General features: G+C 45.5%; 1 protein-coding gene across 23 annotated transcripts in view; it reads left to right on the top strand.

The window, feature by feature from the left end:
• Positions 1 to 27,354, top strand: part of CELF2 (CUGBP Elav-like family member 2) — a 718,856-nt gene that overhangs the window by 437,227 nt on the left and 254,275 nt on the right. For 2 of the 23 annotated variants that reach the window (XM_036227094.1, XM_036227079.1), the window contains exon 1: positions 10,636 to 10,724. The exons of 17 other annotated variants lie outside the window; for them this stretch is intronic. In XM_036227094.1, coding sequence (XP_036082987.1) covers positions 10,651 to 10,724 — 74 coding nt within the window. In that variant the 5' untranslated portion in view covers positions 10,636 to 10,650. Of the gene's footprint in view, positions 1 to 10,502; positions 10,725 to 11,215; positions 11,396 to 27,354 lie in introns of those variants that run through there. 4 more of the 23 variants (XM_036227156.1, XM_036227130.1, XM_036227081.1 and 1 more) reach the window with 3 other exon arrangements.

The following is a 27,354-nucleotide window of genomic DNA, read 5'->3' as shown; positions in this document are numbered from 1 at the left end:
CCCTTGGATTATATTGTGGTTCGAATTAGCAATATTACCAGTGAATAAGGAACAATATGTATACCTTATGAAAGCACAGTTATGAAACATTATTTTTCAGAGTTTGGGCATACATTTCCATTTTTTTAGCTTGATTTGAAATGTTATGAAATACTTAAATCAGAATAATTAAAATGAATGCTAAATAAATTACCTCAATTATAGACTTTTCTATGGACGATGTATTCAGACCCTGGGTAGACCCAAAATGTATCTGCAGCGTAATGATATTTTAACAGTTATCATTGTGAATAGAATGGATTTTAAATGTAGTCTTACTATGTTCTTTTACTTCCAATGGGATCTGAGCTGCTCACTCCATCGGGTATGCCAATAATTGCTTTTAGGATGAGCTCATAAAATGTAATTGGTGAAGCTTTATAACTGAACCTGGCTCACCATTACCAGCACACCTGGATTCTTCTTTCATGGGAAATTTTTATTCCAAAACAAAAGTTGCAAAGCAATTTTTTTTTTTTTTTTTTTTTTTTTTGTGGTTTAGAAGAAAAGTAGGCTCCCGTGCTCCCTGGCTGCCTGTCAGTAGCTGGAATAAAGCTGTAACTTGGGAACCTCCATGCTGAATTTTTGACTAAATTATAATTATTTACCTGTGATCTCTTCACTTGGATTTCTAGACAGTCTTAGGTCCAAGAACAAGGGAAATTTGTTCTCACTTTGTTTGCATCTCCTGTGGTTTGATCCATTAACAGCCGAAATTCAGAGACTCCCATTCCAGCGTCCCATGTAAAGATCATCTCTCCCCCTAGCCTGATGGCGAAGGTATGAGATTGCCTAAAGTCAGCAGACTTGTCTCCATCTATTTGCACAACAGTGACGAGATACGTAATCTGTATCCTGCCATCAGCCTCCATGAGTGATGATCCCCCTGGACAGTGACCTAAACAAACGTCAGAGTAAATCTTAATCCTGAGCCCAGACTTGCAGAAAAGGAACAGCCAAAGATCCATACTGGGGAGATGGCTTCCTTCAGTAGAAGGCACCCTGAGTCCCTTCACACACGAGCCTGTGGAATACCCCCTAGACGCTCAGCAGATCCAGGCTGAGCTCTGTAACCTCAGGGGGCTAAGTATTCCTTCATTTGTTAAAATGAAACCTCAACTTTTTCTTTAAGCGTGAGTGTACACGCTTGCAAAATATCGCTTTGGGGCTGCAAAACAAAGAAGAGCATTTGATTAACATTCATATCTGGAACTTTATAGCAGGTACAGACCGTGCTAAATACCTAGGCAGTCATTCCAAGAGTGAATCAATACTAATTATTGTAATCAGGGGGGTTAATTAGGTGAAATGTGGTGATGGAGAGTTCATTGCTCACAGCCCTGGAAACACCTAGGTTGATGAAAAGAAACGTGAAATTCGAAGGGAAGAGTGTCTTGCGGGAAGGATCGCCCTGGGTGCAAGGGGTGGCGGTTCGTGCGTGAAAAACATGCCTGGATCGGGCATGTGGTAGCGAGGAAATTAGAGCTAACCAGCTTAGGTTCTCGTGTAGAGATTTCTGGAAGAGTCCTGAACAGAATGCAATTTGTTTAGTGGCGTCTGGTGCAGCTCCGCGGCATTTTTCTGTACCTCTTCGAACAGTGACAAGTACAGCCCATTCCATTTGCAATCATGCTTTCAGCCACCCTTGTCAGCCTTCGTGGATTTCTGTCTACCTTTTGGTGATTCCTGGGAGATTTCCCCTTTCATAAAACTTATCGATTGCTCCTCTAATGTTTATTGGCTTTGAGAGTTTTTCCGAACTCGCAGTGACTTTTATTCTGTAGGAAAGATGAGGCGATGGTTTGGAGAGGATTAAAATTTGTGGCATTTTACTGCACCGGCATCGGGGAGAGGGTGTCGGAGGAAGGAGCGCGTATGTGAGGTTCGAATGCTGTGGCCCATTAAGACTCGAAATGAAGTGTCCTGGAGCTGGAGCACTTTCCAGTCACGTGGTACCAGTCTACAGAGATCAGACCGAGATGGAAGCCAGACGTACACCAGAGAGGCACTGCGTGTATGTGTGTGTGTGTGTGTGTGTGTGCGTGCGCGCCTCCGCTCAGGGACGTGCCGGTTGACTCTGCTTCGGGATGAAGCAGTCTGTTTCCACACGCAGTCTTCTGTGTCACGTGGTGCCTGCCGTCAGGGATGGCCGGGGATGGGTCTGTCTGTCTTCTCCGTCGCGTTCTCCTCACTATGTAACGGATCCCAAGCACATCCTCTTGTATGTCGAGGCCATCAGAGTTAACGGGAAATGGCATCTGTCAGGGGAGGATGGCTCTGGCCCAGAGTGACATGTATTACCAAGACAGCTCGAGCTGCCACCTCAGCTCATTCCAAGTTGACCAGCCCATGATCGGCTTTTAGGACTGTGATGAATCACTGGATTTCATGAAGCAGGACTCACCAGCATGCCCCGAGGGGGGCGGCGGGGGGGGGGGGGAAGAACTTTCCTCTAAAACCATTCGGTTCAACCCGTTTTGTGGTGATGGCCAAGAAGAGCTTGAGGTTTGGCGTTCTACAGCTGATACACCTATATCTGTTTTGTTGTTTTGTTTTGTTTTTAATTTCTGTCTTGAGAAAGGCGGCCGCCGCAGTCGCTAAAGGCTCTGCGGAAACTCATGGACGGCATTGCTGGCTTCCAGCTGGAGCCTGAGCCGACGAGAACAGGCACAGGTTTGCCTAACGCTGACCTGAACCAGACGCTCGTCACCCCTCCCGTAAAGCTGTCCTTCTCAGTGATGCAAGGGCCACAGGCTCCGCAATGTCATCGTCTCTGTCGCATTATGCCTTTCGAATAGCGTGGTCTGGGACCCCAGTTCTCCGTGGGGTTCTGTTCATGCGGAGGTGATGTCGGAAGTACCCCCCGTAAAGGAAAAAGCCCCGGGTTGGGGGTAGGTGGCATGAGCTCCTGGTGGCAGAAGCTGGGATGCATTTTGACCTTCTCTTTGGAAACTGACTTGGCGAAAAGGGACAGCGCCCTCCTCCCAGGGCCCCGAGTGCTCAGCGCCCGCCTTCCACGCACCAGCCCCTTCCTCTTCCCTGCGGCGGAGGCTGCCGGCCTCCGACGTAGAGGTGTCAGTGGGAGGCTCAGGGCTACGGAGCAGTAGCATTAGGACTGGCTTTCTCGCTTCCTGCCTGCCAGCCGGTTCCAGGTGAATGCAGACATCGGGGCGGGTTCCCATCCGAGGTAAGGAACACAATCAAAACACGTTCACAGTCGACTCTGCTGGCTCTCTATTAGACAGCGTCTTTTTCTTGTCTAATTGAATCCTCACAAATATCCAAGAGTTGGGGACAGTTCTGTCATGCCCACTTTAAAGACCGAGAGAGGTAAAGTGACGGTCCCCTAGACACACGGTCGTGGTGGAAGGGGTGCTAGCTAGTCCAGGACCCGGCCAAACCCCTTCCCCAGCCAGCCCGAGAGAACAGCGATTGAATATTTGACACTTGAAAATGAGACCTTTCTCCAGAGTGTGTTTCCACCACAGACCTTGATTCGCACACACCTCCTAGCTCTGCCCTTGAGTAAGCCGTACAATAAAAAAGGAAAAACAAGGAAAAAAGGGAAGCTCTCGGCCAGTTCTAACCACATCGCCCCTCTACGGCCCCACACGTGGGTGGAGTCTTTGAATTCAAGCATCCTACGCCTCTCTCTCTTAGACTTTGCTCTGAATAGTGGACACAGACGTTGGAAAGAATAATTAATAGACAATTTCAAAGCTTTTTGAAATGGAAGTGTAACTTTTTATCTGGGTCAGAGGCCAGAATGCCATACCGCGATCATAACCAATCAAGCCACAAAGATACACTGTGCTGAGTACAGGACGCAGTCTTAGCTCGCCACAGCCATGAGGCAGGAAGAACAGCGGGTGAGCAGGTCTCAAGCGGAGTGGTCAGCGAGGGGCAGTGGGGCCGGCTGCGGGGAGGGTGAGTGGGGAGCGTCGGGGGGCGTGCCCTCAGAATGCCCTGGACGTACCTTCCCTGTTACCACAAAACGAAATCCTCGGCCTCGTCACCTTCCTCAGGTCCCCAAGGTCATTCACACCTCTCCTCCCTAACCTTGGCGCAGCCCTGTGGAACAGGGCGAAGGTACCGAGTAGCCTCCAGAGAGGCTAAGCAGTTGGGTGACACAGAGGTTTATATTCAGGAGTCAAGATAAGTTGAGAGAGAATGCATTCCACTTAGCTCGGGTGGAGAGCTCCACCGCTTTTCCATGAAGACTTTGGGTAGGTTTTTTTTTTTTTTTTTTTTCCTAAGAGAAAGAAAAAAAATTTTCCTAATGGACTTCATGGGAATTAGCATCAAAAGCAAATTTAAATGAAAAGTCATTTGGGATCCTCAAAAACCTCTATCTTAAGCTAAAAATGGCTAGAGATTTGAACCACATTATAGGGAAAAAATAAATTTCCTGTACTCAAAACCTTAATGTATTTCCAACCTCCATGTCACTTTAATAGCTCGGTTATATAATTGCTGTAGGAATAATTAGGTTAATACATTGTACTTCTTATCTGAGGATCATGGTAGGTTTGATTTTTCAGCCATTCATCCCTACGAGGAAATGAAGGCCACGCATTATGACAAGTGTCCAACAGATGGATCAGAAAATTAAATGACGTGTTCCCAGTGTCCATCGACTCTGGGACAGAATCAAGTACAGAATCCAACAGGTGCAATTCTCAAATCTTATCATCGTCTTCACCCCATTTAAAAGTAGCATTTGCCCTAAGGAGTCCGGTCCGCATGCGCCGTATCAGATGACTTCTGATCCTCCCAAGCAAGAGCCGGTGGCGGGCCTCTGTCCTCACCGTGAGTGGATTCGCGCACTTTGTTTCACAGAACCCCAGGCTTTGGCTGGCTTAATCCTCACTCTGATTCCTTTGTTCAGGAAAGGGGGGAGACGTGCAGGCAAATGGGGGCTGTCGTGCCCCCCGAAATTTCCTCTGCAGCCGAGATTTGGATTCTGGCCAAGGCCTGTCTCAGACAACCCCACCCTCCGGCCGAAACTTCCCTCCCCCTCTGCCACCCCCACCTGTTCCCGCTTTCGCCCTGGCCCCCGTGCGAAGCCTCCGACTGTACCCAGCCAGCTGTTGCCGCTCAGCTGTTGTTTGTCAGGCGGTCCTCTCTCCTTTTTTACTTGAACGGCACGTGACAGTAAGATGAGAACTTTGGGCCAATTGCGGAAAACATGCTGTGGGGGTGCGGGTGCGGACGAGCAGACTGCCAGGGAATGAAAAACCTCACCCCGATGGGTATAAATTTTGCTCCCGCCGCCAGTCTGGCACCAGATAAGGGTACCGGGTATAAGCTTGACAAATCTCGGCACCTTCCAGAGGCCACTTGAACATTCCTTCTGAGGTTGTTGTTTTTTTGGTTTTTTGGGGTTTTTTTGTTTGTTTTTTTCCCCCCTGAGTGCCTTTGTGTGCAAATCATCATGTTGGACAGACAAGCCTTTTTCTTCTCTCCATCCATCCTTTCTCCATTCTTCTCCTTCCCAGTTTTCACATCCGATTTACTCACTTCAGGGGACACAGTCTTACGTTGTCCTCCTCCTGCCCCTGGTTATGTCTGGAAGGAAACTCCAGCTCCAGAGACAGCCACTCCTAGGCCAGCCAGCAGCCTGGGTCAAGGCAAGGCAAACTCGATTCCTCTCGCAGAGAAGCAAGCGGCCAACAAGTCACTTCACTTTTGTAGTCACCTGCCTCTTCAGACAGGCAGCAGCTATAGAGGGAAGCTTCTGGCATTGTCTGACTTCCCTTTGAGGGAGAAAAGGGGATAAAGGAGAAAGAAAAAGAAAGAAAGAAAGAAAGAAAGAAAGAAAGAAAGAAAGAAAGAAAGAGGAAGGAAGGAAGGAAGGAAGGAAGGAAGGAAGGAAGGAAGGAAGGAAGGAAGGAAGGAAGGAAGGGGAAGGGAAAGAAGGAAAGAAGGAAGGAAAGAAAGAAGGAAACAAGGAAGAGGGAGGGAGGGAGGGAGGGAGGAAGGAAGGAAGGAAGGAAGGAAGGAAGGAAGGAAGGAAGGAAGGAAGGAAGGAAGGAAGGAAAAAGAAAGAAGAAAGAAAACTGAGAGGGGACCCAAAACAAAGAATCAGCCGCGGTGTAATGGAGAAAGGCGGGGAAAGGGAAGGGCACGTCAGAGAGGGTCGTGAGGAGCCCACTGGGCCCAGGTCTGAGGGACCAGCAGTGTTACCATGTCACCACCCCCCGGGGTGGACGCTGCCCCGGAGGGACACCTGCCCCCCGCGCGCAGAGGTGTATGTATGCACGGGGCTGCCTTCCATGTGAGAGCCTCTTCAGGAGGAAGAGAAATTCACTGTCATGCATTTTCACTCTATTAAAAACAGATTCAGACAAAAAAACACAAGATTGCAAAAAGCCAGTAGCAGCTGTTCTCAAGGGAGAGCGACTACTTAAAATTCCCATAAAAATGTAAAATATGAGTTTAATAACTATTTCATCTTTATTGGCATTTAATTTCACTTAAGTTGTTTTAAGAATGTGATAAAATCACCATTCCAGAAGCTTTCAAATTGGGGGGAGGGAGGAGGCATATAAAAAGGTGATCATTTAAAACTTATAATTGGTGATCTAAGTATTTATTTTTTAAATGACACTTAAAGAACTCAGAAACAGTATATTTACAATGTATCACTTAAGGATTTTTTTTTTTTAATTGCAAGTTGCTAATGAAACTGGGTAAGCCAAGAACAAACACATGGTCACAAAGTCAGATACTCTCTTAGGTACTTAAAATTCATGTGGATTTCAAAATTATTGGCTAGAAATGATGGAAAATCCCCTTATAGGGTCTGTATTTCTTGCTCCAAATGGCTCCAAGCACAGTGGGCTTTTTTAAAGCCTAAACAGCTATGTTAATAAAATTCGATTTGAAAATGTGATAGAGGAAAGACATTTTGGATTCTAGTTTATAATGATGAGCCAGAAATGACAGGGGGGAAGAAAACCCTTTTGCAAAGGTGGCTTTCTAAGTAGACAGAGCAATGCTGGCTCTTCTATAGTTGCATAGTTGGTAGTCTGCTTTTAAAGAGATTCTGATGCATGAAGTCATGTATAGGAATAATTTTTTTTTAAATGGAAATCTGTCATGAAATATACAGTGTTGTTTGCAGGAAAAGAAAATTAATTGTTTGGTTATGAACATCAATCACTTTATATCAGGCACCAGTCTCTAATTATAATATACACTTCATGCAAAAATGTCCAAGGGTCTCTAGTCAAAGGACTGTATTTTGGTTCATTCATTGAGTGGGATGACAGGAATAGGATTCTTTGAATTCAAACAGTGCATACTTTATGCACAAATGCATTTATTATCGCTCTGTTTCTATTGAGAGTTTTTTCTTCTTCTTTTTTTTTTTTTTATTAAGTGCCGGTGATAATTCAGTGCTCAAACAATGACCATTGGACAAAACTCAGTTTGAGATGAGGCATGAGAGGGAAAGAGGTTTGCTGAAACAGCACAGTGCACCCGAATGCCTTGGAAGGCCTCATAGAAAATGAGGTCATTCAGAAACTTTCCCTTGAAGTGCTTCCAATCTTGAATTGCCTTTTGTTTGGGAAATGAATAGCAAGTTGATTAAAAAAAAAAAAAGAGAGAGAGAGAGAGAGACAATTAGGAAAAGTAGGGGGATGGGTGAAGGGAAGAGCTTCAGGTTTTTCTACGTCGGAGCCAAAACTGAGGAAACTTCACGGTTCCCAGCAGCCCCGTCCCCAGTGATGTCAGCACACAGTCGTGTCACCCACCAGGTCATGTCCACAAGAGGAGCCCGGCGATGGCCCCATCCTCATTCACTGCGGGCGATAAGATCCTTGGCTATAAAACAGCCTCGCTGAACCGCGTGTTTGAGAGCAGCCCAGGGGAGCTCCAGCTGCCAGAACAGGCTACCTGACGGCTCTTCGCTGCACAGAAATGGGAAAGGGGGTCCACACTGGGCTGTTTCCAGATCGTTTTTTTTTTTTTTTTTTTTTTTTTTTTTTTTTTTGGTCTTCTGCCAAAGCAGTGAAATGAGAAATTTAAGCTTTTTCATCAAGTGGTATTTAGTTCGGTGTTTTTGTTTTCGAGCTCAAGAGCTTTTAAAATTTGTATTTTTTGAGAATGACTATTATTTTACGTGTGCTGTGATCGTGGGAGCAAAACCGCGTGGTGCGTGCGTGTGTTTGTGGGTATTTTGTTTTTCCCTGGCACCCGCCTCGAGTGCCTGCGCAATCGCTACATTGCTTATGTACTTGGCAGCCGAACTATTTAAACGCAGCAGCACCCCGTAAGCTTTCCGTGGTTCACTGTACGTCACATAAGAAGTGATCTTTTATATTTGACCCTGGTTTTGCTTCTAACTTTCAATGGCAAAGCAAACGTGCTTTGAAAACTCTGGTACACTCTAGTTGTTAAATAAGGCAATAACCTATGCACTTGTAATTCTTTCTCTATGACCTACTTACACACTACTTCGCCCTCCTTATAGTGTGATTAAAAGCTGCTTTGAATCCACGATCGCCTCCAGGGATTGGAGGCGAGATTTTAACAAACTGCTGAGAAGGCTTAAGTCAGGATGAGGGCTTCCCCTACAGCGTCTCCCAACTAATTCACATGCAATTAAAGGGAGAAATAAATATTTCAGCAGTGTACATGTTAATGAAGCTTTTTCTACCTTATGGAATGTAGATACAGAGACGGAGCTGTATTCCATAGCTGATCTGAGAATGCTTTTCTTTCTGATTAATGCGTTTGTGCCCTTCTGTCGTGGGGCTGGTTCTGTTCCTTCTTAATGTTATATAGTCAGCTCATTATATACACTTAGGATCGATGTCGATAATGTACGGAAAAGCAAGAACTGCCAAGGCGTGTCTCATTTATCCAGCTAATTATTCAAATTATTGAAAGACCAACAAAATTCTTAAAATTTCAAAGGTAGCCTGCAGTGGCAGGGGTACGGAATACATGTAGTATTATTTGAAAAAGTTCAGGCATTTTTGGATAGAAGACTTCATTTTATTGCATCTGTTTTTCAATTCCTTGTGAGCCTAGACCCGGTTCCTCAGAAAGGCAGTGTTTTCAAATGAAAGTTAGACCCAGCCCTTCATCTAACTGTCGTGGAATTAGAACTATGTTGGTCTAAAGCCAGATATATTTTTCAGCTTAAGAAGGAAGTCAAGTGAATTATGTATGTATGGCCTTAATTGAATACTCAGGCCTGTTACTCCATCTTGCTCAATGCATCAGGCCTGGATTGATTTAACATTGATATACGGATTTAAAATTGGTTTACAAATATGTTTTCCTTTGTAACCTGTAAAGACAGTCAGTTCTCATTATCAGACAGGAAGTTGGTGAGAAAAAAATGATCTTTTTCTTCATATCTAGCGTCTGCTATATTCACCCGCACGTGATACATTTAAGTACACGTGACTCGGTTGGTTGTTTAACTCCCCGGCTACCGTGATGATTACCAAAAAGGCAAACTGTTGATGTCTGCTCTGCAATTTGTAATGCTGCTTCAGAATGTGAAATAGGCCATGAACAAGTTTTACATGCTTGTGACATTGTGAAAAGTTTCGTTTCATCCAAATAACCAAATGGCAGAACAATGAGGATGCTAAAGTAGCATGCCACCGTATCCACTACTTAGTTTAAGAATTTGAACAAATTACATTCACCTACTTCTCCTCGTGTGCAAGAGTTTTGGCATTTTTCTCAATTCCTAACAGTAAATCAGTCACAAATTTTAAGTAGGTGTTTAAGCTTCATGGCCATTACAGACCTAACACACTTTCATAAAGTCACCGTTGGTTTTTAATTCTTGCATTAAAAGCTAGGGAATGACGAACTTGTGATTTATCTTTTTAAAAGAAAACGTGATTTATTACTGTTTATTTTCGTTCCCTTATACTTCTTAATGTTTTCAAGATGATTCAAAAGGAAACGTAACTGCAGAGATTGATTCGTATTTCTCCTTAAAGCACTGGGACACGTCTCTAAATGCCACTTGGGCCATTTATGAGATATTTACTTCGGCTAAACCACGAATGCTATTTCAGTCATTGCTGTTAATTCATCCACTGGCGAGCATGTCGCAGCAAGAGCACTTAAACACTCGGGATGATTCCCCTCTCAGGTGGCTTGGGGAGTTTGGTTTTGACCTGGAGGTGACCATGCTTTGGGCCACATATTGGCATTTGGCACGAAACCTCCTACTGGCGGTTCTTGGGCCTCGCGCCAGGCGCACTGGAAGTGGGGAGCTGAGCGGAACAGGGCAGAGTCGGCGGCGCAGGCTGCGTTTCTGGGTGCGGGGCGCCCCAGGACGGCCGGGCTCGTCGGGAGCCGGCTGGCTGCGCCGCCGGCGGCGGCGGGCGGGCCCCGCGGGCGCGCAGGGGTTAAGCGCGGAGCTCCGCCCCCGCTCGCCGCACCTGGCGCGCCGCAGCCCGTGGCCTCGCGCTCGCCCGGGCGGGGAGCGGCGGGGCGCGCCAGGGCAGAGAATGTGACGCGCGCCGGCTCGGGCGGCCGCCGCGCGGAGGCCGCGCGCACCTGTCCCTGCCCGTCTCGCCGCCCGCGGCCGCTCGGACGCGCGCGCCGCCGCCCCCCGCGCGCGCCGCGAACATGACTTCTGCCTTCAAGCTGGATTTCCTCCCGGACATGATGGTGGAGGGCCGCCTGCTCGTGCCCGAGCGCATGTGAGTGGGGCCCCGGCGCGTCGCCGTCGCGGAGCCCGGGGCGCGCGCGGGGTGCCCGGGGCGCGGGGCGGCGCGGGGACCCGGGGTCGGGGACCGGGGACCGGGACCGGCGTCCGCCGTGCGGGGCGCGCGTGCACGCTCGTGCCATCGCCAACGCGGGGCACTCGCGGCTCTGCTGCCCCCTTTAAAGGTCCCTTCTTACCGAATTAACCCGCTCGTCTGCCTTTCCGTTCGCAGAGACTCCTGTGGGGGGACAGGGGAAGGAGGGAGGAGGAAAAGGGGGGGAAGGAGAAGGGATCATTATAACGCGTTAAAATATCCAGGTGTGCTCTATCGCAGGAATTCGTGGTAATTTTTACGTAATCGCAGAGGTTTTTTTTTTTTTTGGTCCGATATGCAGCCTATAATTTAATAATTAATGCGCTTCTGGTGGTTTTACATGTCGTCAAACTAGGGTGGAGAGTTTATGCGGAGTAGAGAGCTGGGGAGGAAGTGTGCCTCATTTTTAGTCCAGATAAGAAAGTTTCTCCTCCCAGCTCAGGTACTGTCATCTCGGTAGAATCTTGGTCAGGCGTGGCGTGAGAATAACACCTGAAGACAGACAGAACGGATTGCCAGGAGCCGGGAAGGTCCGTGTCCGTACTCTAGTGAAAACAGGACCGCTCTCCTCGGTAAGAGTCAGCGCAAGGTGTGCCGCGTTCTGCACCTCGCAGGACTTCACGTCCGTGTGCCTTCTGGCACGGTGCTGTGCTCCGCAGTTTTCTTGCCGTTCTGAGCTCCACAATCTATTTCCCTGGCAGCTAACTTTCCCCTACGGTGCTAGATTCCTTTTCTCCTATGTTAAATGTTATGAGTCGAGAGATTCTTGAGAAATTCCGCGGCGGCCAATTATTTGAGCCCCTGGGAATTTTTTTTTTTTTTTAATGGTGGAGGGGACGATAGAATCTGTTAAATGCGAATTGTCCTTTCAGTCGATATTAAGAATGTTAATTCGCTTGTACAGGCAGGCAGGTTCATTGTCTTAACTAAGATAATCAGATAACATAAATTAAAATATTGAATTTCTTTTTGTCAGTTTTCTTGGAGAAATTAATCTTGGTTAGTAACATTCCCGTGATATTTGTTTAAAAGATCTCTGTCCTGTTTCCCTTAAATATACACCCGTATAGATATATAATATATGTTTGCGCATTAGCTTTTGAAAGTTTTGTGTGTTTTTCCTCCCTCTCCACAGCGTCAGGGCTGAACTGAAGAATGGCTTGGTCATGATTTTAATTTATGGTCACCTGCTATATAAGTGAGCACAATATATCTAGCTAATGAATGCTGTATGAATTTAAAGTATTAATGGTCTCTGAAAGATGCTATCTCGTGTCAGTTAAATTATGAATTATGAAAGTTTAATTTGTCCTTTTCATTAGGTGGATGAATGTGACTTGCTCAAAAGCTCTGTTCAGAATAGGGCTTTTGTATTTTAGCTGCTGAACATCTATACAAATCGTAACTTCTACCCCACTTCTCTTCCCAGATGTTAGCTATTTCCAAATGGTCTCCTTTGGAATCAAACTCACATTGTTTCCACCGTTTGTCAACTATCGCTTAATTGAACTTTTTAAAAAGAACAATGGAAGATTTGTAAATGATAATTTTGTTTCCAAGATGACTATTGTGTGTCTCCTTAGCCCTGAGAATACTGTAGCATATTTTCCAAGAGTTTGTAATTAACTCACATTAGAGACTATCTTTGAGGAATAGAAAGGTGTGTGTGTGTGGTGGCCAGGGGGGTGGGGGGTTGCATATGACAAGTTGAAGATGCTTGAAACTCACCCAGCTGTTTGTACCTTATCGCCATGTTCGTGTAGTCGAGAGCTGTGCTGACTGATTGTTTTCCGGACTGCTTCTCATGGACAGTACATTGCCATTTGCATTAAAATGCAGTTGGTTAGATACTGGCCTGTTCCTAAAAGGATCTGAAAGCATAGGGGCTTTTCTGGAGTTGATTTTTTTTAAAGCACTAGCACATATTTTCAGTGGCATTTTCTCACAAGTAGATAAGTTTGCAAGATGCAGTAATATGTTCGAGTACTCAAAGCAGATGAACAAATGGCTTTGGAGATGAATTATTATGCTCCGTGGCCTCACAAGCCATCCAGTGTTTTAGAGAGCCAACTCATTTAAGGCTCTATAGTGGTATAGAATTCTTAGCACATATGCTTCTAAGTCTTGGGGTTTTAAATATTCACTATCAAAACTGTAGGTGAAAGTGGACCTTTTAAATCATTTCTAGTGTTAAAGTTTTGTGCCTTTGTATTACTGTGGAATATTTGCAACAAAGTATCATGAAAATAGGAACTGGTTTTTTTCTGTTTTAAACTGGGACAGCAGATTTTGGATTGGGGTTGAGGGTGAGTTTTTTCTCCTTTGTTTCACCTATTTAATGATCATATGTATGCATTTAGAGTTTTTAAAATGATTTTATTTTTAAACTCAAATCTAAGCAATTCTGTCTTGGAAATGAGAAATCATAGGTGGAAAAGTCTGTAAATGCAAGTGCAAAAATATTAGTACAGATTTGTGATTTTAGAATAAAATACTTAGAAAAAGCTACCAACAAATTAAAGTGAAATTTTTTTTTCCACATTTGGTAAGCAATGTTATTGAAAATAAGAATTCCCCTTTTTGTTCTCCCAAGCTAGGATAACTAGAAGAAAGTCTATCCATGTCTAATTGAACTTAAGGGTGATTCTAGAGACATCACTGACAAGTGGAAAGAAGCTTTAGAGACCCTCTCTCAGACCTTGTTTTATAGGTTTTGTAGGTTAAGAAACTATTAGAAGGGCAGTGTGACCCACCTAAAAGGCAACATAATTACTGCTTTCTCTCTCTCCTTCCTAATATGACAAAAATGTAAGACATTAATGTCTGCTATGTGCCAAGACGCTTTATTTACACTGCCTGTAACCTTCACAACAGATCTTCAGGGCGCTTATTCTGCCCATTTTACAGGTGATGCTCACAGAGGTTACGTGCTCGCCCTGCCACACAGGCAGGAAACAACAAAGCGAGTCAGCTTAACCGTGTGTGTGTTACATAAATGCACGTTCACATGTTAATGGACGGGAAGAGAGATTTGTGGACTAAATATGACGTAGACTTTTGTCAGAAAACCAAAATGGTGCCAACATGTGAATGATTGAGCATAATAGGAAACACCACCTACCTATTCAGGCTTGATTTTCTAATTCGATTCAGATTTATACTTATCCCGCATGTCAGTTAACTAAAGAGAATATTTTAATTTAAAATATTTTTTGGTTTACAAAGTTACCATCAAGATGAAGGTCTAAAGCACTGGGTCTTTTTTTTTTTTTTTTATGATGGCATTTATAGTATTTTTGGAAAAAACCATTACAGATATTACAGGGATGGTCATGAGAGGACATTAAAATGAGAATCTAGAAGCAAGGCTATGCATATGGTCCTTTAAGGAAATTTCCAAAATACATTTTTGGGTGGAATTTTTCAGTTAACACTGCATATTTTAGAATCAGCTGCTTCCTGAGACCCAGCTCTCGTCCCACGTTGGCATTTGAGAACACTAATGTTATCTCAGATCTGGGTTGGAGGTATTATTTTAATTGGTAAATCTTGCTATCTAATTGTAATTTGCTGGATTGAGATTTCTTTGGCATCTCTTGATGAGACGCAGTGAACTGGGGGGAACAAGAGCCTTGCAAAACAAGATAAAAAGGAGATGGGATTTTCAGATATGAGCCTAGTAATTAGGATTTCATGGGATCATTTAGAATGTTTTCCACTTCAGTGTTTTTCCCCTTAACTGCTATAATAACAGTATGTTTGGCCTCTCATAAAAGACTGCAATCTCTTCCTTCCCTTTTTTTAACTCACGTTCCTGAACTTTCATTTTTCTTTATCCCTTCCTTGTGGTTTTGTTTCTCGCAAGTTAACACTCATTCACTTCTCATTTAAAAACAAAAACAAAACAGGTAATGTTTTGGCATGCACAATAATCTGGTAAACTGTCGTACAACCCGAACATGCTATGACCTCGCTAGCATGCCAGAATTCAGGTCATGCTCCTCGTGGAGGCTTGTACGGAGACTGTGGAGACCAAATATCAATGAGGGCCTGATGTCACTGTGGTGAATCAGAAACAAACCTCATACTGCTAATCAGTACTCTAAACATCCCTTTTCTTATTTGCATTTCAATGAAAACTTAATATTTTCTGTGTGTTGCAAGGAGCCGAATAAATAAGTCATTGATGTGTTCTACTTCCTGTGCTGAACTGCACCCAAATCTACAGTGTTTATTTCCAATTTAGAGTGCTAATATCCAAGGGTTTTGTTTTCTCAGGGGAGGGTCCCATTTTGCTGTTTGTTTGTGGGTTAGGACCCCACAAAGGAGGTAGCTGTTTCTTAGGGTAGTATTCCTTCGCTCTACGGAACTGCAGGAGGGAGGGTTGGGAAGATTCTGATGCTTTCTAGTTCACCAGCACCTGCACGTGCTCATTGCCTCGTGTCTGTCTCCACGATCAGGTAGGGACCGGTGATATAATGAAGCCAGCATCAGCGGTGTGCTACTTGTGTAGCAGTGCAGAAAATGTATTTTTATTTTTCCTTGAGAAAAACCTCTTGCTAAATCTAAGAGAAATGAAGCTGTGCACTCCTGGAAAAACCTTTGTGGGAAACAAAAACTAATTAGCACAGTGAATGTGATGCTCTCAGGTAATTGTCAAATAATTATTCCCCTTCAGCATCATCAGCGCTTAATTGTGCCATCTAATACTCTCCAAATGTGGATGGAAAGGGATGGGAACCTCGGTCTCCTCCTGGGAATTTCTGTTTCATTTACTGAGAGCCTTAGTAAGGGCTTCTAAAAGAAAGGGGGCAATGGGGTGGTGGGGTCGGGGGGAGCCGCATCCCCCTTCCCTGTTTGTTCTGAATCACGGCAGATCACTCCCCCCAGTTTTATCGAAATGCAGTTCCAGGGGTGCGGGCGAAGCGCCCCGTGAGCGTGCCTGACACTTCTGCTTTCATTCCACGGCACCTGGAACTCCTTGAACGGTCTGGTTCGTGAGCTGCAGGTCGTGTGTTATGCCCAGATACTGAGAGCAATGCTTTCGGATCAGCTGATGATTTAAAATGGACCGCTAATAAATACATAATCACGTGCCTATCAGAATGACAGATGAGTACAAATTCAGTTTGGGGTTAAATTTTAATTACTCTCTGGAATGAATGCCTCAGAGCCAACTTGCCAGTAAAATTACTAGACCCATTTCTCCCCCTTGTGAAGATTTATGTATATTAGGTTTAGAGTGCATTTAGACTAAACTACCATTTTGGTTTATTATTCTGGACTTGTGTACCAGAATTATATGGCCTTTTACCTAAGGTCAGATTTTAAATAAATCTGTCTGAAGAGATCTCAGCTTGTTTTCTATAAGAGTCACCCAGGTAGATGACCGATTCACAGGATTCCTTTGATATAGTAACAGTGCTTTAAAAATGGGGCATGTGGAATGTTTTGATGTTAAGCCTTAATATTGAAAGATGTCAACGAGGTTTTTCTCTTCAATGAAACTGTTTGTGGCTCCCTGTCATGTCCCCGGAAATCAAGTTTCCAAAACCCACCAGCTGCTTTGTCTGACATTTATAGGCTCAAATAGGGCTGAAGGTTTCCTGCTTTCACAGATGATAGGGTGACTCACTCCTCAGAACGCGATTAATTTCAGCTGATTTATTTGGCATTTTGACACAGCCTTTGGACAGCTTAAAACAAATTGTTTTCGAGTACCACAGGAGTGGATAGTTCTTCGGCTTCTGTAGTAGGATCTGAAATTCTGTGATGTTATGCTGAGAGGCTTCCTCTCCATGCTTTCTCTCAGGAAAGTTTATAGCTTGACTCGGGCTCATTAAACTTTAAGGTGTATTCTATCTATATCCTTCGCCATGATTTACATCTTTGTTTCTCTCTGGCTCCCCCTGTGGCAGAAAAGTGGTACCACATTCATCTGACTCAAAGTCACTCGGTCCTTTTGGTTAAAGGAGCAAAATATTTTCTTATTCACCTGACTGGTCAATGGGCATAAAATGTACGTGAGTGTGTGTGTGTGTGTACACATAACATACACATACATATGCATATATGCAAAAAAAAATGACCCATCTTATTGGGCATAATTCTCCACTTGAAATATCTTCCATTTAATGGTCTTTGGCTGTAGACGTTATGAAATTGTTGCACCGTTTAACATGTTTTTATAGATTATTACCCTCATAATGGAAAAATTCAAGATTCAGAAAGGTTTAACATCTCGAGCAAGGACATGCTTCAGATCAGCGATACTGCTAGGCCAGCCACGTTTGGATTCTTTGGCCCAGAACCTCGGAGCAGCTTCTGTTAAAGGGGATAAAAGAAGTTCGCTCTGATGACCCCATCACACCTTACTGGGTGTGAAGCTGAGGCCCTTCCCATTTAGCAGCCTCTCCGTCCCTGCCCTAAAGTCCTTGGACCCCGGGGCGCCTTCTGTTTTCCAGTTGCCATTGAGATGCTGCTACTGTCGAGATCTTTTAAGTTTAGAAGAAGAACAAAGATTCCTCATAGAAAAGTCTGGACAGGAGACCCTAAGCAGGCATTTCCCCTGTTAGACACAGCTGCTCCTGGCCAGACCAAATTCCTGGCATTCCCACATCTTGTGGGATCCATATCTTGCTTCATGCCGTCCGGTCGCTGTTGAAAGAAGTCCTTGAAATTACCATTGTGCCTAATGAGCACCCAGCACCCACACCGAACGTCTTAAGTTACTGGAGGTCGATGGACCAATGAGGGAGTTCACTGCCAGAAACCCACTCAAACACGCACATGCGCTCGCGCCCCAGCTGCTTCCTCCATGTCTCCAGAGAGAGAGAGAGAGACACCGGGGGTCTCATGAGTGAACCAATACAGGTTGGCACCTGACCTGTCTCTTCCTCCTCGAAAACTCGTTCCGGAACCGCGAGAGGGGCCGCTGGGGGAAAGCATGAGGAGGGCGCGCTTCCGGCGGGGGATGCGCTTCCGGCTGGGGTCGCGCTTCCGGCCGGGGACGCGCTTCCGGCCGGGACGCGCGCCCGTTCCCCGCCTCGTGCCCTTCCCTCCTGATGGTCCGCACCCCGGCCTCAGTTCCCCTGAGGTTTTCTGTCCGCCTTACGTTTCCCCCGATTTGTATCTCTTCAGCTCTTTTCAGCTTCTCTAAGATTAAATGGGCTTCCCTCAGCCCGCTTCGCCATCCCTTTTCCAAGCCGTTTCCTACATGTCAGGAGACAGGGTCACACCCGTCCAGGACACAGCTCTGCGAACTGGGGCACAGCGCGTCTCCCCGGAGCAGCTGGCCATCTCCGCGCAGGAAACCGCATTGTGACTCCCTGCGTTGTGGAAGGGGTGCTGCGTTTTCTGGTCAAGCATGAGGGTGGCACGTTTGAGAACGCTGAGCGCTATGGCGGCCGTCGTCGTGGCCAGCTATATTTGGCTCTGCTGCAGCTGTGTTTGCTGTCTCAACAGCATCACCGGGAGGCCTCAGATTGCAGTCGTTGCCCTCAGTCCCCGCGACTCCCGCGGCCCACCCGGCCGTCGCTCGCGGGTCTAAAGGCCGCTCACAAGTCCTTTGAGAAGCCCGAACGCCAGGTACTACCATGGCAGCTGGATCTCAGGGCCATTTCTTAATATGAAGTCATCCTCACCTTACATCCTAATGTTCCCTGTCAGGATTCTTCTTTCTTTTCACAAAAAGCCCAGATTTCCCTCACTTTTTTTAAAAACCTCCTTAAGCTTACTCTTAGGTGTCAAAAAGTCACTTCTCACATCTACTCACGGGCAGTGTTCCTTCCTTTACCGAGTGTCGAGAGCACTCAGAGCGCATCTTTACTTCTTAGCGGGATCGTTCAGGACCCTCTGGAGAGGGGGGAGGAGTCTGAGCATTTATTTCCTCTTAATTGAGTGCCCGCCACAGATTTTACTTTTTTCAAAAAGCATTTAGGAAGCTTTTTTTTTTCGTACAGAAACCATGTTAAGTCCATCAGCTGTTGTGTGGGTTTTAATTTTTAGTTAGAAATAATGACCTCTTGGATTGTTTCTGCTTGTTTGGGACACTCACCTGCCTTGGGATCTGCTTGTGTGTAGAGAACGGAATTGCTAGGAATATTGTCTCAGGGTCTCTCCAGTGGGTTGGAAGGTGGTTGTGCAAAATGATGTGCCCACCACTGAAACAGCCTCATTTAATCTCCGGGCTTGGCTTCGGATTGATTCCACGCCCCCTTCAAGTCTCAGGCAACTTGTCAAGATTCCTCACCTAGAAAATAAGGACAATCAGATATGCTTCTTACCTGTCCCATGGTGTTACTGTGAAGCTAATACTGAGAAAAGAATGACAACCTAAATATTTTGTAGTTTCATGGTACTTAAAACTGACCAGAAGTTCCCCCGTGTTTCCTGGGAGACGCAGAAACAGTGGAACTTCATCACAACTGGCCAGCTAATGTTTCCTCTCTCGGAGTATTCGGGCTTTATGAAGTCTCAGCCGAAGACCCATAAAGCGGTATTGTTCCCTTCCAAACTTCAGAGAACGCTCCATCCCCAGGACAGCATTAAGAAGATGGCCTTTTTTTTTTTTTTCTCTCCCCTTTCTGCATGATGATTGAAAAATACAATGCAGTTCGTGGTCCAGCCGTGCACCTGTGGCCAGACCTTTCGTTCTGGAATGGGGTGAAGCAAAAAGCAATATCTCCATCCAGTATCCCCATGTGCGTGAACCGATAAAGCCCATCTCTAGCCAGCTGAAATAGATTTTGATTTTTTTATGGCATGAGAATCAGCCACGCAGTGTGAAGGCTGGTTCCCACATATGGGACTCCTAACCCTGTGGAAACCCAGCCACTAAGAAAACAATTTTGATGGTGCGACTGAGGAAGGGGGAGTATTGCGAGTCCTGCTCCTAATGGCCTCATTAGGTGCGCAGGCCACAGAAGGCCTGCAGAACAGTGGGGGAGGAGAGTGTGTGAAGGAGGAAACGATTTAGAGCAGGAATCAGCGATTTTTGCTTTAAGAGGCGGTGCAGTGGTTTAGAGTGAATAGCCAGGCAGTGATGGGCTGCAGCGTGCATCCTGGTTATTCTGTCTTGTGCTTTAATAAGCAGGCACTTCTTTCTGCTGGCAAAGCATTGAAGAGACCAGAGCCACCACTGCTAGTGTGAAGATGTGTTCCTCACGTTCTGAGGCACATGGTCCATCAAGAGCAGACGTGATCAGATGCAGTTGAGAGGCCTAGAGCCTGGGCTGAGCTCCCTGGTCGAAGAACATCCTCTGTGATGGGCCGGGGAGCTCTCAGCTCCTTCTCTAGCTGAGAGAGTCGCGTCCTCTCCGAGAAGCTCTCCAGGCCATGGGCTTGACCTCTAAACCTAAGGATCCCTTGCCCTACATAAGAGACCGCTTTGCATTAGGGGGAACCAGGGACGTCACTAAAGGCAGTAGGAACTTGGGCAATATCAGAGATTACTGCTGTTTCTGAGATCGTTGGGGAAGGAAGACTAACAAAATCAGACAAAGCTGGCAAAATCCTTAGAAGAGGGCCTGCCACACAGGTACGACAAATGTTTCTGTACAAGTTAATTGGTACTTTTTAATCAGCACTGTTTAGCTTCCCAAGGTCAGAGAGGTCTAATTAACTTTATAAGCAGACTTTCAGTTGGGCCAAGATACCTGTCCAGCCATTATAAAAAGTGACTAAAATAGGACCGTTGTCCGTCTCAGAAGCCATGCGATGGCATTTATCTTGCATCTGTGCCTTGTTTCTCAGGTCCGTTTAGAACGTGATACCTCTGATCCAAATTGATTTCTAGTGGTCCACGTTCAATAAAATGCCATCTACCTGGAAGCCAAAACAACATTCTCTTGGCGACAGCAGAGAATGTAATTCTTTGACAGCCAAATACCTTGTCGTGTGTGTTTGTCCTGCCTCTGATTACGGACGTTAGAGGACGTTGCCTTCCCATGCACACGTCTTCTGAGATGTTTTATGTTAGCTGTTCTTCATTTAGGGTATGCTATGGGACAGCCATTAGACCAAGGGATTTATGTAAATTACAAGCAATTTTCAGAAACGTTTTTCGACGTACGTTGCATTGCTCCTGTTTTTTTTGCATGTGGGGCAGTTGAAGCTCTAGAAGGCAGTAGATGGTACAGAAACTTCGAGCTTCTCTCTGTCTCAGTCCGATTGATTGCACGGCCTGAGATCTTACCACTGGGCCGCCTCGCGGTTTCGCCCAGGAGCTTGCTCGTCAGTCATTTGAGGGATTCTGAGATCCTTCTAAGACCACAAACGGGTTGAATTTGCAGATATGTTGGCGAATTAGCAGCCGAATATGTGGATTTGAGCGTGAACATGTAGTTTCTTAGCTACGACCTAATAATCTGCCTTTTAAGTGCTCTGCCACATAAATGGCTTGTTCTCGATTTTATTTCTTAGCCGGACCAATTTCTGAGTCTAGAAAGCAAGAGTGTTGTCAGAAACATCCATAGAACGGGCCCCATAGCAATGCGACGTCACCATCTACCTGCCGCCTGAGGCAGGTTCTCACTACTGCGGATGTGAGGAAGCGGTTAACAGTAAACGTTAAGGTGAACCCTTCGTCTTCATGTGGCATGGCCATATATTTCATGGGGAGGTTTCTTTCAAGGATTTCATTAGAAACGTGGCAGTCCCCCCATTTACTGCCAAGGTCTTAACTTTTGCATCTGATCGAGGGAAACAACACACCTGGCCTTTCTAAGGGGTGCATCTAGCCCATGGGCTTTATGTAAATTAGAAAGAGTCTTTCCAATGGCATTCAGTCCCCACTGTCCGCCTCAGTCGGTGACTTTATACACCATCCTTTCTAGTTACGTACGGTTCCACCCCTTTCTTCATAAGTGAGCCAAAGAAGTAGGCAGTACAATAAGTGAGTCTCTGAGCAAGACGGCAAATGGGTTTCATATGACTGATGATCATGACCAACTCACGTGTTGGTACCTGGTCGATTTCAAGCGTTAGTATACTGTCGACCTCCCCATATCTTTTTGCTCAAGTGCGCGAACGTTTGCTAGGATTCTGGGTTTCCAGCAAATCGTAGATACTTGTTTCATGCGCGGATACCCGAGGTAAGGGCGCGGGTGCGAGAAAAGCGAGAGTGGCCGTATCACATGGGCCGACCTCACCCACACGCCGTTCTGACCAAACGTCAGCTTGTTGAAATGCCTTCGCTCTTGGCAGGGGACAAGCATCGTAACCTAAGAGGATGTGATTCGAGTGGAGTTTTCATGCCCTGCGTGCTTATTGTATTCTTGCTACTGATGCAAACATTATCTATAATTACATTTTCAAGTGACTGAAAATTGCAGGCTTTGTTGAACAAAAATACAGCCAACGAATGGGATGTATATTCACTCCACCCTCATTATAAGGCTTTCAGAAATCAGGCTATAAGGCCCAATACCGCGCCTGTCAACTGTGCGATAGCAACTCCATTCTGATGTTTGGACACTTTGTCGAAATGCTGGATTCTCAATGGTGATCATATAATTGGAGAAAGAGGCTATTACTCTTTCAGCACTTTATTCGCTTCATTGTCAACTCGGTCACAGTGGCACCTCCTCTCACAAATCCTCTATTCCCAGGATGTAAAACAAGAAACCACAGTTTGATGTAGACCTAAGCCCGATGGGCGGAGTCGAGAGAGTTGGCTGAGGTACAGACACTGTTGCCTTCCTGAGAGACATACTGTGATACCTTTATGATGGTGCGTTGTCTTCACGATGCTTCCCACCTAGGGTGCGATTAAAATACGCCCGTATATACTTTTCCTGTGGGGGCCTGCTGCAAGGCAAACGCTTCCCTCGGTCTTAGAGTCAGGCTGTGGGACAAGAAAAAATATCCTGGCTAATTTTGCTCTTCTAGACACAAGATCCTATTTCCAGTTTCAGTAAGAGCTTAAGCCACTTGGAATTTTACAAAAGAGAATCTGACATATTATACCTTAGTATTTAGTTCGTGGGTGGTTAGCATCTTGAAATCCAGGGAACCCATGAAACAGAAAACGCTCTTTGGTGTTGGATGGAAAGCAGTTGGGGAAAGTGATGATGACTTTATTATTGTTACTCTGTTTCTAAGGTATTAAATTGTCACATGGGAAGGTTTACAACGTTACCGCTCATTCTCCAGGCCCTAGAAGAAGTTAACTCTTTGAAAAAGTTAGCAACTCTGTCCGGTGTTTGTAACATAGAGCTGAAATTAGATAACTCTGGGCTCAAGTAAAATGGGCTCTACATAATACAACACATTAACAAGGTTGTGAGGTTTTTCATTTTTTTTTAGAGTGTAAATGGATTATTACATCTTTTGAAGCAAGGAGTCTGCAGTGAAAATTCTGAGACACAGCCAGTCTCCATAATATAATTGCCTAGTTTGCAGTATAAATGAGGATAGCTCAATGTGTGTGTTTCTTAAATTCCTTCCGTGAATTACAAATACTTTCTCCCATGTTCAGGGCACTTTTTCGACAGGTTATATGTTTATGTCTCTAAGTGCCTGAGCTTTTGATAGCTTGGCTTCGTAACCATTCAACTCCCTTTAAGAAATGTAATTAGCCAAGAGCCAAAGTAAATTAGTGTTTAAAGTTATCTAATTCTCAGGGTTCCTTGTTTGTTTCTACAATAGCAAATTGATTACACTGTGCTGCAGTGAATACGGCTTAAGTCCAAAAGCACGTGGCAGTTGTACATTTGAACCACTGATTCAATAGTTAAAATTAAGTCGGACAGCCGAGGAGTTTAGTATTTGTGAGTGACAGCTGACTTGTTATTGGTCTGAATCGATCTGTTCTTTTGTTGTCATGTGGAAACCACCTAAACATTTTCTGTACTAAAATCCATATATACATGCATACATGTACACTTTTTACTCTAGAATGCCTGCCTGTGAGTGTGTATGTGTACACACACACACACACACACACACACTTTTCACTCTATCAAGAATTGCGGCTCATGTTAAGGGTCATTCTCAGCACAAATATTTAGCATATCGTGATGTACAGGTGTTACAAATTGTATAGAGCGTTAGCAATAGTTCTTAGACATATGTTACTCTGCGGCATTTGTTGGTCCGTCACTGTTGACTACGTGGGAAAACATGGTTAAAATGAAGGATCCGCATTGTTTGGGGCCACATTGGGTTAATGTAGGATTTTCTTCTTAAAACAGGAATGTAACAACTGCATCTTTCTAAAGACTTTCATTCTTCCTCCTGTACTTTGGATAAGGTAAATATTATAATATGGCCTCATCCATTCTTTTTTTTTTTTTTCTGGCTATATCTAGATCCCTCCTAGATTTGTCTTAAAAACCTTTCATTTGTTCTTTCCTACTGGGAGAACAGTGGCAGAAACAAAGTCCCTTGGTGGAAAAGTACACATACATCAGCACTCACACAATCTTGGCCATCTGGATTGTGGAATCCAGGTGTCTTGAGAGATGGGAGATCAGCATAATCAAAACCAGTAATATCACAGTTCTTTTCCATCTAAAACTACAAGAGGAGTCATGCCCTACTCCACTAGGTTAGATTGGATCTGCTGTGATCCATTGAACTAGTTGTGGAAGAAAAGACGTCTAGACCCTTTAGATGAGTTCATTAATTTATGCTCGATCTAGAATCTGAGGACAAGTGGGCGCAGAGGGTGAAAACCAGCGCGTGGGAGGGGAGCCACTTGTTGGGCTTCGCAGATGTGACCTGAAGCTCTCCCTCATGCTCTTGGTGCTCAGGGTGCAGTGAGGTTGCGCCCTGGTTCCCTGGCTCACCCCCGGTTCACACCCGTGGTCTGGCACCCTCGTTAGCTGCGTCCTACTTCCACTCTAAGAAGTGTACCAGTTCGGATCATGGATCACGTGGTCCCCTGTCTCATGTCTGAACCTATATCACCAGTTTTCTTAAATATAAATACGTTTGCCAACTTTTAAAAGTCTGTGCATGGGATTAACACACACCTCTCCACAAACATGGTCATCCACGCTTCCCAGCATTCGAGAAACGCAGTTTCTAGCCTCTCTTTCTCTGAGCCATCTCCTTAACCTAAATCCTCATAAATAGCAAAGTTGTTTGGAATTTAACAGAAGTTTATTTGGTGTTTCTAGTGTGTGAGCAGCCTCCTGGGTGCCCTGGGACGTGCTGTCTCTTTGTGAAATCCCTGTCGGCAGCTTCGTGAGGACCCCTCTCCTCCCCCTCCCATCCCCCAGCACGTGGGTTCAGTGACAGGCCCTGAGACGAGACTTTCCCATTCAGCCCATTACATTGATGATGTCACTCTTCCCCCTTCTGGGACGCTCGCACGGGAGCCTCTGTTACTTCTGTTAACGCTCACCTGGAGGGCGACCAGAGCCGGAAAGTGACCCGATGAACACACCAGCCGTGGTGGGTTCCCACGTCGCCCCTTGTGCAGCGGCCACCGGAGAACCCAGCCAGCGAGAATGACGCCAGGTTGAGTTTGGACTTTTCATCTCGGGGCCACTTGTGCAGCCCTCGGCGCTCATGGCTCTTTCCCATCCAGTGCTGGAATTTCAGAGGATCTGTGAGATGTGTGTGTGTGTACAGTCTATTGTACGATTTGGGCATTTATACCCAGCTGTTTGTGATTTCGTGCACGGTAGCCACGTGCAAAGCCTCTGGTCCCTAAACGTTTCCATTAGCAGCTTAGAGAGCCAGGCTGACGACTACTGATAACCGCGTTGCCCGTACTCACCCTCTGGAGCTACGCGAATTCTGCTCGGCAGTTGCATTTCATGACCCACCAGCAGAGCGATTCCTGGGATCTCCGTTCCTGCTAGTGATGTTGACATTGTATATGTCAGACGTATCTGCACCGAAACGCCAGGCACTTGTTCAGCTAATTCAAACCCCGGGAAGCTGTCTGATCTGCATACATAAAGCAAGGTTGTGCTCAAGAAACATCAGCCAGGATTCATATCAAACCTCGGCCTAGATGAAAATAGATTCATAAACTAGTCTCTTGAACAGAGCATTGCTTAGGAAAAGTAACTTTAGGATCATTTCTCTTCAGTCTGTAGTCAAACCTTGTTTCTAATTTGCATTTATTATTCAAATCTGTGTTTCCTTTTGTATTGCTGTGATGTAGCTTTGTTTAGAGGCTACCGCTTTGACTAAATTTAATTATTTCCCTTCGAGGCTTTAAATGGAGGGCAGCGTCTATTAATTGCTAATTACTTTTTCCTGCCATTTAAACAGCAAAGGTACAGTTACTAATTGAAGGTCTCTTCTGTACAATGACAAGAGGCTTCCCTAGTCTCAATATTTACCTTTCTTTGGGGACCGACTTTTATTTCTCCAATCTTATCTTTATTAAACATAAAAGTAGACATTCCAGTGATGTATTGGTCATTCCTGTGATCCACGGCTGTTACAGACCCCGGAGGAATAAATGGGAGTCATACTTGGCTCTGTGTCGCCATCTGGTGGTGCCTCGAGCTCCTTCAGCCTCCCGAGACCAATTTCTAATGGGAAAAAATGGTACCCCTGGGTCTATTGCTTTGTGAGTCTTACCCCGCAGCCTCCCTGGGGATTTGAAAGTAGCCTCATTTTTCCCTGGTGGCTGAACGCAGCATCAGTATGGCCCGGCACGTTTTATGGCGTGAAGCCTTCCGGATGTCCGGCACTTTTGACCGTCCCCTTACCTTTTTTCGCTGGGCCCCTGTGCCAGGGGATTCCTTTTCCTTTGCTGTCCGTTCTTGTCTCTCACCCTCCACGTCACCACACCCCGTCCTTCCTGCCTCTTGCCCGTGGGCATCTTCTATTCTTCACCCTTGGGCTCTCGCTTGACCTTCTCGACCTTCCCTTTCTGGAGGGCTTACACCCTCGAGTGCCTGTCCAGGCCGGCGCGGGGAGAGCCGTATCTCCACATCTGATGCGTCGTTTCTGTCTGGATGTGTTTCCGCGTCCGTCGCCTAGGCTGTCACAGGTGGTGGAGGGAGCCTGCCCACTCAGTGACGGCTACTCCCCGAGTGCCCTTGCCTTGGCCACAGACCGATTTTAGCAGCTTATCAGGAGCGTCGTGAATCCCACGAAGGGCCCTGGAGTTTACAGAAAGAAACAGGGCCGCTTCCGTATTTATTTACTAGACCCAGAATTTCACAAGGCGAAGTCACTGCCCAGCCCAGCCCAGCCCGGTCCGTTTCGTTTCTTCCTGACATTTCAGTCTGCTCTTTGAAATGGATTCACTGTGATACTTGGCTTTTGCGTCATGGCATACTTCTGTTCCCACGGCGCTAAAACTTTTAATTTTAAAAAATCATAAAAGCGTTAAGAGCAGGAAAGAAGCAGGATCTAGTCTGAGTTAATGAACAGTGGCAAAGTGAAAAGCTTTAGATCCCTTGTCACCAGGAAGCTTGGATTTATTGCAAAACCAAAGTGATTGGAGCTTATGGTTTTTATTAGACTTTGTAAAAATGCTCTACCATGCCTAGAGCTTCGGGTTGGTAGCCATGTTAAATTGTAAATCTACCATCTCTGTTGGTAATGATGGGCAGAG

Source organism: Rousettus aegyptiacus, unplaced genomic scaffold (assembly GCF_014176215.1).
Source record: "Rousettus aegyptiacus isolate mRouAeg1 unplaced genomic scaffold, mRouAeg1.p scaffold_m13_p_10, whole genome shotgun sequence".
Taxonomy (NCBI): Eukaryota; Metazoa; Chordata; class Mammalia; order Chiroptera; family Pteropodidae; genus Rousettus; species Rousettus aegyptiacus.
Note: the sequence above shows the minus strand (reverse complement) of the source record. Positions and strands in the feature narration are given on the sequence as shown.